We start from the raw sequence: 15,563 nt of genomic DNA, 5'->3' as shown, positions 1-15,563 counted from the left end.
ACTACCCTAATGAAATGATAATATACATTTGTCCATAATATAAAAATAATCTTTACAGTACTCTCCAAGTAGTATTTTTATTTAAAATTTTGTCAGATTTTAGACACTTACAGGTGCTTTAAAGTTCCATCTTAAAATAATAATGCTAGAGGGCAGGTGGTATATTTCTAGGACATTATTACATTTTTTTAGGCATTCAGCCAGCAGCCTGGTTTTTCATAACAATTTCAGTCCTGAGAAACTATAATTATCCTGAAGCACACTACTTACACTGTTTTATTTCTTAATTACAGTAGTGATATGAGATAAATGCATACTTATTGGGATCAAATGTATATTATTTTGTGGTGATTATAAAGAATTTCTACATGACAACCATTGCAATTATATGGTCATCAACGACTGATACTACTTTATATTCTAGAAACTCTGTAATTAAGTTCTGCCAAGAGGACACTTCCTATTTGGGAGGGGAAACTTTAAGAGAGAGAAGTTGGCCAGTGCAAAAATCACTCACAGACATAGATACCCCAAGCCTGTTCTAATGATTCCACATGAATCTCAAGCAAGAATGTTGTACCAACTAACATTTGGGGGATTTAATATAAATTTGTATCTAAATTAGCTATGTGAAGAATCTTCTTGAAAATAGCCTTTCTCTTTTCTGACCTTTAGAGTACAAACCTTTGAATACACTCCACAGGGAAAAAATGGACTGGAAATATGATAGGAGTGATACTGCCTTCAAAGATAAATCTGCAGGCAGTCAGTAATATTCTTTCAAATACTATAATTCATCGTTTTGAAAGTTTTCTTATAAGATTCCAAAAATAATTTATCTTCTGGCATTCCAATTTAAAAGAAAAAAAGAAAAAAAAAACCTTTAAGTTAGCAAGATACTGCTTACATATATTTTCCACTTTTTGTACAGACAGACGTTTTTGTCTTTTGTTTTTAAAAAAGCAGAAGGAAATAAAAATGATGGATTTGAAACTATATATTAAAATATTTGAGTGAAGCTGTCAGGTATATCATGTATCAGATTTGGGAATCAAATGGCCTGGGTTTTAAATTCTGTTCTGCCATTGACTAGATGGGGGACTTGGACAAGTTACTTAACTATATACCCCAGTCTCTTCATCTGTGAAAAGAGACAATAACTGTACCTACCCCATAAGAATTATCTGTTAAAGGATTTAATCTTTTCAGATATGTAAAACGCTTAGATATGTGCCTTGCACGTAGTAAGCACCATATACTTTTTAGGTATTATTTTATATAACTTAGGGATATGAAGGAAATGAACCAAGCTCTCCCACTCTCCTCCCCACCTTCAACCATGGTGAGGAGTATCTCTAATAATTTTAATAAGATTTTTCTCACAGAATTAACTTCAGTATTCTAATGTAACACATAGAAAGGGAATGTTGTGTTGTTGTTTATTTTTTTTCCAAAGTAAAAGGGCATTCAGTGAACCTGGTATCTTTAACTTGTAACTTACTCTGGCAGTACTTTGCCAGAGTATTGTTTGCTTGTTTGTTTTTTTTAATTCTGGAACAAGTTAATGTCCTATTATTTTTAACACAAAAGGTATCCTCTTCAGACATTTAGAGCTATCCAGTGACAAATTAAGTCTTAGGCACGATGATTCTGCTGTATATAAACTCTATTGCATGGCTAACATTCTAACCAGGTTGCAAAGATATGATATTAGAACGGTTACTGCAAATCCACTTTTATTTTCAAAATAGTTTAAACAACCCAAGTAAGCACACCAAGAAACATTAACCCTTAAAAAAAGAATCAGTTAGCATCCATACAAAAATTAGCCATGCAACACTTGACTTGCTTTCTACATACTGCCTGTGGATATTATTTTTCTGATTCACTTAACATGTTATATTTGCTTTAATGTTACTATTTCTAACATTAAATTACTGTTGCTCTTCTAATTAAGTTAATAAAGTACTTAATTATTATATGTTAATTTCTCTGAAATATTAAAGATCTAAAAAATAAGTAATAAAAATGAATTCTTGGGGCACCTGGGTGGCGCAGTCGGTTAAGCGTCCGACTTCAGCCAGGTCACGATCTCGCGGTCCGTGAGTTCGAGCCCCGCGTCGGGCTCTGGGCTGATGGCTCAGAGCCTGGAGCCTGTTTCCGATTCTGTGTCTCCCTCTCTCTCTGCCCCTCCCCCGTTCATGCTCTGTCTCTCTCTGTCCCAAAAATAAATAAATGTTGAAAAAAAATAAAAATGAATTCTTAAGATACTTATATGCAAATATTAGATTGAGGAGCAAGTACAAATATTATTTATGGTAGAAAATTATTAATTCCCTTTTCATGACTTACATTAGTAATCTCCACAATTTAGATCAAGAATATACAAATTCTCCTGCATTTATTTCTTTTTAATTTTTTTAAATATTTATTTATTTTTTAAGAGAGAGGGAGAGACAGAGTGCAAGTCGGGGGAGGGACAGAGAGAGGGAGACACAGAATCTGAAGCAGGCTTCAGGCTCTGAGCTGTCAGCATAGAGCCCAATACAGGCTCAAACCCACAGACCACAAGACCATGACCTAAGCCAAAGTCGATGGCTTAACTGACTGAGCCACCCAGGTGCCCCTCTCCTTCATTTAATATTTTTAAATTCCAGGGGTGCTTGGGTGGCTCAGTCGGTTGGGTGTCCGACTTCAGCTCAGGTAATGATCTCCTAGTTCGTGAGTTTGAGCCCCACTGTGCTCTGTGCTGACGGCTCTGAGCATGGAATCTGCTTTTGATTCTGTGTCTCCCTCTCTCTCTGCCCTTCCCCCGCTCATGCTCTGTCTCTCTCCCTCTGTCAAAAATAAATAAACATTTAAAAAAATTAAAAAATTAAATATTTTTAAATTCCAACTGCAATCCCTGATGGATTGTACATCATATTTGTAATCATATTTGAAATTTTTGTTGCTGTGTCCAAGAGCAATCAATCTAGATTTTACTTTGTCCTCATCTTTGATCTACAAAAATACAATACCAAAATGCTATGGTGTTTTTAGAGTTAATATAGAGATAAGAAATATTACAAAAAGATAAGTATAGAAGAGTTTTTTGGCTAAAAGCAATCAGTTTCCATGCAAACACTAAGTTTCCTTTTTAATTTATTTATTTATTTATTTATTTATTTGAGAGAGAGAGAGAGAGAACATGAGTGGGTTAGAGGTGCTGAGGAGGACAGAAAGAGAGAATCTTAAGCAGGCTCCACACTCAGCATAGAGCCTGATATGGGACTCCATCCCACGACCTGGGGATTATAACCTGAGCCAAATTCAAGAGTGGGATGCTCAACCAACAGAGCCACCCAGATGCCCCAACAATTACTTTATTGCAGTAGAAAGTCTTCATTAGAGTTTTGAGTCTACTTCCATTTCTATCTACATACATATCTAAACCAGTAAAGATCAGGAACAATTGTTTGATTTTAGAACTAGTCTAATCCTGGGTCTTTAGTGGCCTAGAAGTTACTATTATTGGGTTTAATGATGTTGATTATATAATACGGAAAAAATGACATGGAAATTAATAGTATACTTTTAATGAACAGTGTGGGGGGGAAAACCCCAATTTCAATTTCTGTTTTAAAAATGAGTTTAAGAGTGATTTTAAAACAAAAATCAGGGGCGCCTGGGTGGCTCAGTCGGTTAAGCATCCAGCTTCGGCTCAGGTCATGATCTCACGGTCCGGGCGTTCAAGCCCTGCATCAGGCTCTGTGCTGACAGCTCAGAGCCCGGAGCCTGTTTCAGATTCTGTGTCTCCTCTCTATGCCCCTCCCCAACTCATGTTCTGTCTCCCTCTGTCTCAAAAATAAATAAACATTAAAAAAAATTTTTTAATAAAAATAAAAAAATAAAATAGAAATCAAATATGTGGCTTTCTACTTGTATTAGTCTGTGCAAGCTGCCATAACAAGATGCCACAGACTGGATGGTTTAAATAATAGACATTTATTTTCTCACAGCTTTGGAGGTTAGAAGTCTATGATTGAGGTAGCAGCAAATTTAGTTTCTGGTAAGAACTCTCTTCCTGGTTTATAGACACAGCCTTCCGGATGTATACAGAGGGAGTTAGGGAGATGGGGAGAAGGAAGAGGATGGAGGGAAAGACAGAGGGAGGAAAAGAGAGAGAAAGGGGGAGAGAAGGAAGTGGAGTGAGGGGGGAAAGGAGGAGAGAGAGCGGGAGGACAGAGGTAGAGAGAGAGTGCAGTTATTTCTTCCTCTTATAAGGGCACAAGACCTATCAGACTAGGGCCCTGCCCTTATGACCTTGTTTAACTGTGATTACCTTCCTAAAGGCCTAATCTTTGAACCGTCCCTTGGAGATTATGGTTTCAACATATAAATTTGGGAGGAACACAATTCAGTTCGTAACACCACCTAAATGATCATTGTATTTCTCATGAAATTCCAAGGTTAGGTGAGGTACCGCTTGAAGATTCTATGCCATTTTTGAACGTAAGTATGTTTATTTTACCGTCATTTGTACTTGTCTTTCAGATCAGCATTTTCATGACCCATTTGTCGAATTATGGGAATGACCGCCTGGGGTTATATACCTTTGTGAACTTGGCCAACTTCGTGCAGAGCTGGACCACCCTGAAACTGCAAACTCTGCCCCCAGTGCAACTCGCACACAAGTACTTTGAGCTCTTCCCTGAGCAAAAAGACCCTCTCTGGCAGGTAAGGTGAAACATTCTCTCCTGCGGTGAAAGGAAAGAAACCAGGGCCTAATTTGACTTTGAACTCTGTTGGAGATATGAAAACTGACATTTAACACAAACTTCTTTTTTATTCATTAGTTTTGTTCTCTTCAGTAACTTTTTTTGTTTTATGCATTAAGTGTATTTTTTGTTTCTCTGTTGTTTGGCTTGTTGGTTTGGTTGTTTCGGAACTTTTGCTTTGAGGATGTTGTTTTATTGTTGGTGTCTCCTCGCTGCTAGTCATTTTCACTCTCATTTAGTGTGAGCACTAACTGGCAATAAAATGGTTAGGCACTGAGTATCTAGGGAGACAGAAGCCAGGAGCCATCATAATCTAAAACCCTATAACTAACCCCCCGATATGTATGTGTAAACACACATAGTAAAAATGAAAAAGAAAAAACACTTTTTACCTCATGCTTCTACAAATGCTGTCTTTAATAGGTTTTCACATTTCTCTTAAATCTAATTAATCTTTCACTAGGATCAGACCTATTGGTAAAAAAAAAAAAAAATCATCAGTTTTAGGATCGCTTTTACAAATAATTCAGCTTCACATGGGAGTCACTCACCCTCATTGTATGAAAGTGTAAATATCTGCTTGTTAGCAGTTATCTGGGAAAATGCTACCTCCCATTTTCTTGGTTCTTTATGCATTACATTATATTGACCCGCACAATCAATAAGCTGGCTGCAGAGAGCAGATCACATAGACCCCTGCTAAGCAGTTGGTAGAGAAATAGCATCATCGTTAATGAGAAATCACTGTGAACCAGACTTGTTACCATCCCCTTTTTCTCCCCAAGATTCTATGTTTCTTCTTATTCCATAATTCATGTTACATGCCTCTCTGTGTCTATTCAGTCAGGAAGTCGTCCAACACATGTTTATCGGGTATCTACTGTGTATAAGGCAAGGCTAGTTGCTCTAGCAAATGCAAAGAATGAAACACAGTATGTTCTCCCAAAGTCAGCAGGGTTTCCTTGCTATTCTTATTCACTAGCATATATTTGAAAACGTGCTTTACAACTGACTGCTAGAGTAATTCATACTTTAGTCTGATGATTTATTCAGGAACTCTTCACCATTTGTGTTTTTATTGAACTACACATTCTAATTCTTTTGCCCCTCTGATAAGTTGCTTGACCATCTTTATGTTTGGTGTATAAGTTAGATAGACAGATAAATAGATAAAGACATAATTATCGTAGTGTATAGCATCATACCAAGTAGCTGCTGAATATCATAAAGGCCAAGCATTGCGTCCCATAAATGGCATTCTTCAAAAGTGCTCACGTACTTATAAAATTGGTAAATCATTGATAGTAAATCAGTTCTTTTCTCACACATGTTTATTTATGAGATATCTATAATTCATGGTACAGTAACAATACAAAGTAACCAACTTAACAAAAGTTTTAAACAGCTAACATACAATAAATGAGTCTGTGGGGAATATGCTTAGGAATTCCTTGAGCTTGCACCCATGGGTTAACAAGGCATAAAGAATTAGAAAGCCATAGGATGTACACACCCAAGTTTGGGTAAACAAGATTAGGTAAATAAGGTTAGGTAAAGGGAGCAAAGGCCCCCAGTATAGGACAAAAGTATAGGAATAGGAAATCTCAGAATGAAAACATCCAAGATGAAGTAAACAAGATTAGATATTCAGGGCGGAAATGCCCCTGAGGTTAGTACAATAGCAGAAAGCTGCTCTCACAGGAAGGAAGGACCAAAATAGGTAAACAGGTAAACAGGGCTATAGACCACAGCAGGGTGAAGTTGCCCAGAGTGGAGCTAATTAGCAAAATAAAGGTGCCTTGTTGACCCTAAGGTAGTATGCTCTGTCTTTCTTGTCCCCTAGACCAGTTCAGATAAACAAAGGTGACACCTCATGCTTGCTATAAACAACCTCCCACCCAGCACATGAATTTTATTTTGTATTGACCCAAACCCCTAACACCACCTATCTTCAAAACCCCCTCTTCCCCACACCCATGAATTAATGTTCACAGTTTCATTGTCTCTTTGTGCACACCCATCACACTTGTAAGCCTTCTGATCCTAATAAAAATGGAGCAAGGACCCTTACTCAGGGCTCTTGCCTTCTCCCGGACATTAGCTTCTCTTGCATTCTCAATCCTGCATCCCACTCTTTTGCTGGACAAGAGAGAACTCCAGACCCAGAGTCTATGACATGAGTCAACAGCCCCAAGAGCCAAATTTTCTTTTCCTTTAGAGGAAGGAAAGTTTTCTTTAGATGAAGGATTTGTGTCTCTTAATATTGTGTGAGTTTTTTTTAATCAAGAATTGTATTTATTGATATCATTTCAATGTCAGTGATGCTGTTCATTTTGTTAAGGAGTAAATATAATCAAAGATACACCAGCTCCAATATGATTTGGTCTACTCGATGATTCTAAATATTGATGAAATATCTGTTAAATATGAAATACTACCTCAGTTGATTGGTGGTATAAATGAAAATTAGACACAGAAAATAGAACCATTTCTTAGAGACCTATGTCATTTTGAAGACATGAGACCCTAAGTATACACAAAACATTTGAATGGGCTGACAATTTTGAATAACATCATAGAGGTAAATTACTAGATAGTTCTTAACAAATGATAGAATTAATCAGAAAAGGCTTCAGAGTTCACAAATTTTTTGTAATTACTGTTGTAATTTACATGTTTAGCAATTTTAATATGTTATCAAAATAGCTTATCATAAAAATACTTTTAAAATTTTTTTAAAGTTTATTTTGAGAGAAACAGAGAGGCAGAGAGGAGAGAGAGAATCCCAAGAAGGCTCACACCATCAGCACAGAGCCCTGATGCAGGGCTCGATCCCATGAACTGTGAGATCATGACCTGAGCCAAAATAAAGAGTTGTCAAGAATCAGATGCTCAGCTCATGCCAACTGAGCCACCCAGGCACCCGTCATAAAAGTATTTAAATAACATTGAAGAGTACATATTTACTAAAAGACTTCCATTTTATCAAGCAAATTATATTATATGTGGTTTCTTTTGACTGAAAAATAAAGTTGCATGCATTTCTCATTAACTAAAGTGCCATATTTTCTCAAATATGTTTAAGAAGGAAAACAAGGAGTAGAAAGCAGATGAGCAGTTAAGTTCAAAAGGGAATTGTTCATGTATGTGAGATTTTGAGAACAGCTGACTTATTAAAGAAATCTGATCAGTTTGCATGTCATAAACCATGTCTATGAGACTACAAATGGTTAAGTAGAGATAAAGTGCATAATACTTTCTGAGTCCCTTTCCCTAGTGGTTATCTCTTCTCTCCATATTCATATTTATGATGACAAACAGAGCAGCTGTGAGCATTATCATCATGTTCTGTATACAATATGAATTCAGTTTTACAAAATACATATAAGCATAACCAGCACTAATTAAATGTTTTGTGGCCCACTCTTCACAACCCTACAGAGTTAAGATAGATTAGTATAATGTGTCTGTCATTGTTATACATTCTCAAAATTCAGGTACCCTTTTGTGTTTCTAAGCATGTCTTATTTAGTGTATTTCATTTTTAAAAAGTAAATCAACTGTTATTTTTCCCAAGATTTTTAGTTCACACTTTTTTGTTACTACAAATAAAAATAAAACATGAATAATGATAATCTTCACATCTATTTAATTTCTTTTGGTTCTTTATGTAAATTTTCATTAGCACCAACTGCCATATATGTGCAACGTTTTGTCACCTAATTAAAAAGTGCAATATGAATATCTATCAATGGACAGCATAGTAAGTACAACACAGAATGTGTCTGTGCTTCCTTCACTGGAAACTGATTCTTTCAAAGCTGTTAAATGTGAGAATATATGCTGAGGACACATATAGAACTCTGTCCCTAGAGTTTATCTTCCTCACGTTAGTCTCTAGTGTGTAAGATTCTTAAAAGGATTCTCACGGGTTCCTATTTATTCATGTCCCTTTTTGTTTTGGTAGAATAATCACTCTGAAGCAAGGAAGAATAGGATTTCCTTTTTTTTCCCTTTTAACTCTCATTATAAAAACCAAACCACAACATGGAGGCATTTAGAAGGTCAGATTCTTGCACATTCACTAATCGATGCTTTTAAGCTCTCAAGCTGTCAGGATAGCTCAGCCTCAATCTTCACGCAGTCACTCCAGACTCTCACTATCAACAAACATGCCAAGCGTGATGTGGATTCCTGCTTGCCCGTGTGGCCAAGGGAATGCTCAAAGAGCTTTCTCTCTCTCCATGCCAGTAGCTCCAGGATTAAAAAAGTAGAAAGTAAATCACAAGGTGCTAACCTTAAGAGTTAGCACCTTTGTTGATTCTAGCTGTGAAATCCTCCAACTCCAGCTTAGAAATGATGAGATTTGAACAACTGTGACATAAACAAATCACAAGGTCTAGCGACATACACACTGTAGATTCTATTATTATGTGTCTGTTGAAGGAATAAATGAATTCTGACACAAAGAATTATAGATTGTAAGCGCAGAATAAGAAGTTAGGGATGTACAGCCCAACCTATTCATTTTAGAGAAGAAATGGGTGACACCTAGTGAGATGAAATATCTTGTTCTGAGTCACTTGGATTATTAGGGACAAGTCAGGAGTAAAGCTCAGGTTTTCTTATTCCTACTGCAGTGTAGTTCCAATCACAGCAAAATGGTAGTTTTACATTTAAAAAAATAAATCTACTTCTGTCATCGACTCTGTAGGATGGAATTTCAGGTATGCCTTGTTACTTTAGAAGAATCTGGTGGTGTATTTGGTGTGAATTTATTGGACCTATACTTTTTTAAAAACTTTTTTTTAATGTTTATTCATTTTTGAGAGAGAGAGACAGAGCATGAGCTGGGGAGAGGCCTAGAGAGAGAGAGAGGGAGACACAGAATCTGAAGCAGACTTCAGGTTCTGAGCTGTCAGCACAGAGTCCAACACAGGTCTTGAATTCATGAACCATGAGACCATGACCTGAGCCGAAGTCAGACACTTAACCAACTGAGCCACCCAGGTGCCCCTTGACCTATACTTTTGAAGTACCTACATAATAGAAAGGTCTTTGCTTTCATAGAACTTACAAACCATAAAAGCTCCTGGTTATGTGAACAAAATGACATTAAAATTTGTTTTCATATTAATTCCTCTCTTTTCCACTTTATACCTTGTTTATGACTCTATTACTGCACTTACCATATGGTATTGCAGACACTTACGTCTGTCATATGCCAGCTCATGCAAACCTGAAGGAGTTGAGACTGTTTATTCATGTTTGTAACCTAGAACCCAGCATGGTACCATAACCACTGTCATTAAAATCTCATGAATGAATAAGCAAAAGCAGAGGTGTGTGCATGTGCACAAAGAACAATAAAATAAACATTTGTTTCTTAGAGAACAGTAGGAATCCAATAAGAAATAACCTTGGGAAGCACATACAAGTCAGTTGGGAAACCTTTGAAGGCTATCAGAGTAATCTGAGTCTCATAGGCAACAAGGAGCAATTCTCTGCAGGTTCTGAAGATGAAAGTAAAGTAATTTAAAAAAAAATTGGACAATAAAGATTATACCAGAAGTTTTTTTCCAGGACAGGTAAGAACAGGGAGGAACTGAAGTTGAGACAATAATGTAGCCATGAAAAAGGGAAACTTCTTGGTGGTGAAAAGAGTGAGACCTCTCATGAAATGGTAGAAATTGTTTGTGGGTGAGACACTGAGGTTAAAGGAAAACTTATCTGCAACATCTGGGGAAATAAGAACTCTATAATTTCATGTTTTTCATTTGTAATTATTCATCTTTTAGCCTTTCCCGTGAAATAGCCAGAATAATTTTTCATCACTTCATAGATGGCACGCATAATAGAGGCACAGACATCATCATCTTATTTTTCTGTATTTTTTCCTAATCACACTTTGAATTTATGTATTTATTACACTTATTTTCCTAACTCAGACTAGTATTTAAACCTCTCAGGAGTGTTTCCCAAATATGTTGGAAATTCCTCACGAGTTTAATTTTTAACTTACAATGAAGCACTTCCCTATTTGGTTATACAAGGCTGTCAGACATTCTGACATCCAGAAATGGTAACATAAGTCATGGACTTTCCTTTTCCTGTCAATTAGTTGCAAACATGATCTTGTCAAGTGTCAAATTCCCCACACAAATAACTTACTGAGGTTTGGTAATATAAAAACTACTTGAAGATAGTGCCATAAAATAAATAAAATAAAAAGTTATAACACTTTCATCCTTTCTGAATCAAAATCATCATAAAACATAGATTTTCAGCACATAATCCAAGTATAACAACAACGAAGCCCTGAATTTGTGTGTGTGTGCCCTAAAGATATGCCTGATAACTTAAGAGGCATACTGTGAGTGAATATGCTATATTATACCAACCTATTAATAGGAGTTTAAAAATAGTTTTTTTATTGAGTTGGCTATCTAGATTCTCTAACAAGATATTCATAAAACCATAAACAATAATATAAGATACTGTATATAGGAATGTGCATCTGTTTAAATATACTCAGAGCTTCAGAGTAAACCTATCATCTCCTGGGGTCAATTTTACTATGAAAATATTTTGTGGTAAATGCCAACAGTATCAATTTATTTAAATAAACATGGATATAATATGGTGATAAGTGCATAGATGTTTAGGGTAAATCAGAGGTTCTTTATGCTTAAAACAGCTCTGATGGCGCTGTTACCCCAGACCCACACAGAACCAAAAGCCCTTTTCCATCCACTCCCACTCTCAGAAGTGGGCATTTATTCTCCTCTATATTCAGACTACTTTGGGAGGAAAGCTGGAGTAAGAGTCAGACCATTAAGTGCTAGGGGAGTTCTGTGGAGAGAGCATTCATTATAAATCAGTGCACTCAGAAAAGAAAGGCTTTTCCAAGGAATTGATGGACTAGCTGCATTTTACATAGTATGCAGGTAGAATCAAGCTTTGTGAAGATGGTGTGTGTCTTAGAGTTTCTCCATAAGGATTTGCTGATTGAAGCACTGAGAATAAACATCCATAGCCTATTAAAATTACTCATCAGTGTATGTGGGTTGCATTAGGCTTAAATGACATCAAGAGACAAAAAAATTGGAAGTCACCAGCCTGTATAAAACAGATTGGAAAAGGATTTTGTTTAAAGACATGTACATGGAGAAACTCAATAAACAGAAGAACTTTTAAAACAACACAACCAAGTAGGGAGGAAGAAGAAGAATTAAAAAAAAAAACCCCACAAATACACCTTGCATAGCATTCTCCTTTAAACAGTGAGGTCAGAACAGCAGAAGGCAAGCAGAAAGGAAATGAAGAGAAAACCAATAATCTCTGAAACGTTTGTAATTAACAAAATAATCTTGCCATGAGCACTGGGCGTTTTTAAGGCTTTAGCTATTAAAGTCTAGATATGTCCCAGTTATCTGGAATAGGCACATGACTTGAGAGTGGATAATCAATCTCACTGATAATTCCACAGTGTCCTTGTCAGTGAAGGATGTGGAGAAGCAATGAGCAAAGCAGATTTTTAGTAAAGGCAATGTTATTCCAACTACATCTAATGAGAACAGAAGTTATTTTCATGTATTCTATAAAACTATGAACTTCAGGATAAGGTAAGCAGTGTGATTTTTTAAAAATACATGTTTTTAGCTTGATTATGAATTTGAAATTCTTACTCAATTGGAGAGGAAAAAGCTGGGTGCTAATACCGTTCTCAGTAACACAATTTCATCAGAATTTACTCCCCTTTCTAAGTCTGGCCCATCACCTCAGGGAATCTTCTCTCTACCTCTCTTATATCTTCTTAAAAGTAAATCTGCCTCACCTCATCATGTATTCCATGTGCAAAACCACCTGCATCCTCTCTACCTGTGTGAGAGCTGAGTTACATGCATTTTTACTAGACTGGCACTGTAACCATGAGCTGCCTAAAGCAATTTTAACTGAATATTTTTTTTAAGTTTCAATATATCTATAGTTCTAGATACTTAAAAGAGTAAATTACTGTTTATGGCAGTTTCAGATATGCAGAGAACAATCAGGTTAGAGAAGGAAAAGGGATATAATTGCTTTGCAATTTTCTGACTTTTGAAATTAAAATAATAGCAATGGAACAAAGTATGAAAGTACAAGGAAAGGCTTTGCTTTTTCTTGGGAAGACCCTTTCACCTTCATAATCACTCCTACAAACTCTCTCTGTCTCCCTCTTTCTTTATGTCTCTCTCTTACACACGCACATACACACACACACGCACACACACACACACTATTTAACTTCAGAGACAACACCAGCTTTGGATTCCAGATTTGAAACTAACTTGCTGTGTGACCTTCAGCAAGACCTAAATAAAACACCTTGCATCTCAGGCTCCTCAGGTGTAAAGAAGGGATAATGATATCTGTCTTGCCAGGTTGCTTTGAGGATTAGAAATAATCTATGTCAAGCAAGTGCCTGGAATATAGAAGGTGATCAATAAAGGTTAGATATTATGTTAGCTGTTATTCAAATATTCAGGCAATAGAAGAAAAATCAGAGTAGGAAAAATCTAAACAAACATTTTCAGAATATAAAATAGGAAATGCAAACATCCTGTTTACAGACTTGTGATTAACAGACACAAGGGGAAACATGCAGGAAAAGAGGTGAAAGAAGAAATAATGGACATCTGGAAAGTCTGAAAATAGCATAACATACAAGGGATGCAGTTATACAAACAGGCAATCTGCCTAGATTGAGGTGTACAAATGCCACCAACTGTAAAATACGTATAGGAAAAACAGGAGTAGTGTCAATTGAATTGTTAGTCATAAAGCACTTGGAGCAGAAAGCACTGTAACAGCATCCAGGAATTTTATTTGATAGTTTATTTTTGTTGGTATAATTTCTTGGGAAAGTACAACTAGAAATAATTAGTGTCTTTGTCTACTAAAACAAGCATGTTTATTCATGTTCTGTGTGACAAAGAAAACTCTCTTCAAGTGTTATATTGAATTTGCCCACTTCACAGGTTTTGCATGCAAAAATTTGAATGGCAGAGACAAGGTGTACTGCAATAAAGAAAATAAGTGGCCTAGTTGAACATAGGGAACCAGAAGATCCCACAAAAGACACTTCCAGCAGTGGCGCTGAATGATTGATCAGTTTGCTTGTCTACTTTTGCTAAGAATATGGAAACCATTTGAGCAGATGAATTAAATACCCAATCTGAGATTTGTTCTTCGTTGAGATGTGTGTGAGGAAACTTGATAAGTGTAGGTCATGAGAACTGCTTTCCTATTGTTTAACGTATAAAATAGAGTTGAGAAATAAATTCTTTACAAACAAAGCAGTTAATATGAGGAAAACGTTCAAGGTATAAAGCTTTGGCTTAAGGAAATAGCAAACACTAGCTTCTGGAGCACTATGAAAGACATCATTGGAGATTGCAGATGCTTTTTGGTCATAGTTTTGGAAGTAAAATGTCTACACGGTTCATATTACATTAGTTTTCAAACGTAGCAAAATCTGTCTATGCCTATTACTATACATTTACTGTGCCTGTCTTAAGTCGGTTACTCATTCAGTCCATTTTTATCAAACACTTTTTATGTATTAGACTGTAGCAGTCAAGAAGACAAACATGGGTTTTTGCTTCAGAGAACTCACATTCTAGTTGAGATAGAATTACAAATATAAATGCATTATATATATGTAATTTAAAATTACTAAAAACAAATACTTGAATGGAATAATTTCAGGTACAGTGAAAGAAATGTGACCAGAAGCTACCATAGAGAGACAGGATTGGGAGGAGGTGCTTTGGCTATGGTCATCAGGGAAGGCCTCTTACATGGGGTCATATTTTAGCTGTGACCTGAGTGATGGCAAGTGCTAAAACAATAAATTGGATGAGTTGTAGGAGCCAGACAGAAAGCATATTCAAAAATAAATTGTGTTGGGATTATATAGGGGTCTTTGGGTCTCACAGAGCAATCTATATTCTCAAGTTTTCCTGAAGAAACTCCCAAGTTATTTCCCTATCAAGTAAGTCGTACATCTCAGAAACCTAGTCATCGAACCATGAATTTGTGCTGAGAAGAGACAACCACCTTAGGTGCTAGGGTTCAGACAGTAGACCAGGAAGTCTGCTTTAAGGAAGGATATCTATACTAAACCAGTCTATCAGCAATAGTAATTTCTTTCTGCTGCTTCAACTGACTGACTCATCTAAACAAAGGTAGGGGGGGGAAGCTAACATTGGATCACATAATAATCACTCTCTCTTATACAGAACAATTTGCTCATTTAAATATATTAGCTCCTTTAACACTCTCACTAACCATGTGAAGTAGATACCATCAATCATTATTTTTTGGATAAGGAAACTGAGACTCAGAGAATTTAGGAAAATTCCATAAGACACAGGCAGTCTTCCTCCTGAGCTCACACTCTTTTAACAACTGGGCTATGCCACCCCTCTAAAATAAGGAAGTTTTATGGGACATATTAGCTGACACTAGAATAATTGGTGAAATTTTTACTATGGATTGGTTTAAAAAAAAAGAGCATTGCACAGAAAAATAAATTGTTCAAATAAGCTTGGAAGAATCAGGTACAGACATGAGTATATCTATAATAGTGAATACAGTATAACTGAAACATTAGGTCGGTTTTGGCAGTTTTTAAATTGAACTGTAGTTGACACAATGTTACACAAGGTCTACAACATACTGATTCCAGAAGTCTCTACGTGATGCTAAGGTCACCACAAGTGTAGCCACTGTCCTCACACAACACTGTGACAATACCAT

The 15,563-nt window shown here is 36.2% G+C and overlaps 1 protein-coding gene across 1 annotated transcript in view; it reads left to right on the top strand.

The window, feature by feature from the left end:
- The window catches only part of LOC124519917 (bifunctional heparan sulfate N-deacetylase/N-sulfotransferase 4-like), a 403,122-nt gene that overhangs the window by 358,486 nt on the left and 29,073 nt on the right, over positions 1-15,563 (top strand). Inside the window, exon 8 of the mRNA XM_047090382.1 lies at positions 4,537-4,719. Within this exon, the coding sequence (XP_046946338.1) occupies positions 4,537-4,719 (183 nt within the window). The remainder of the gene's footprint in view (positions 1-4,536; positions 4,720-15,563) is intronic.

The sequence above is a fragment of the Lynx rufus genome, unplaced genomic scaffold, assembly GCF_022079265.1.
Source record: "Lynx rufus isolate CCGP_SWC_20201006 ecotype Redwood Valley unplaced genomic scaffold, mLynRuf1.p SCAF_3, whole genome shotgun sequence".
Classification (NCBI taxonomy): domain Eukaryota; kingdom Metazoa; phylum Chordata; class Mammalia; order Carnivora; family Felidae; genus Lynx; species Lynx rufus.
Note: the sequence above shows the minus strand (reverse complement) of the source record. Positions and strands in the feature narration are given on the sequence as shown.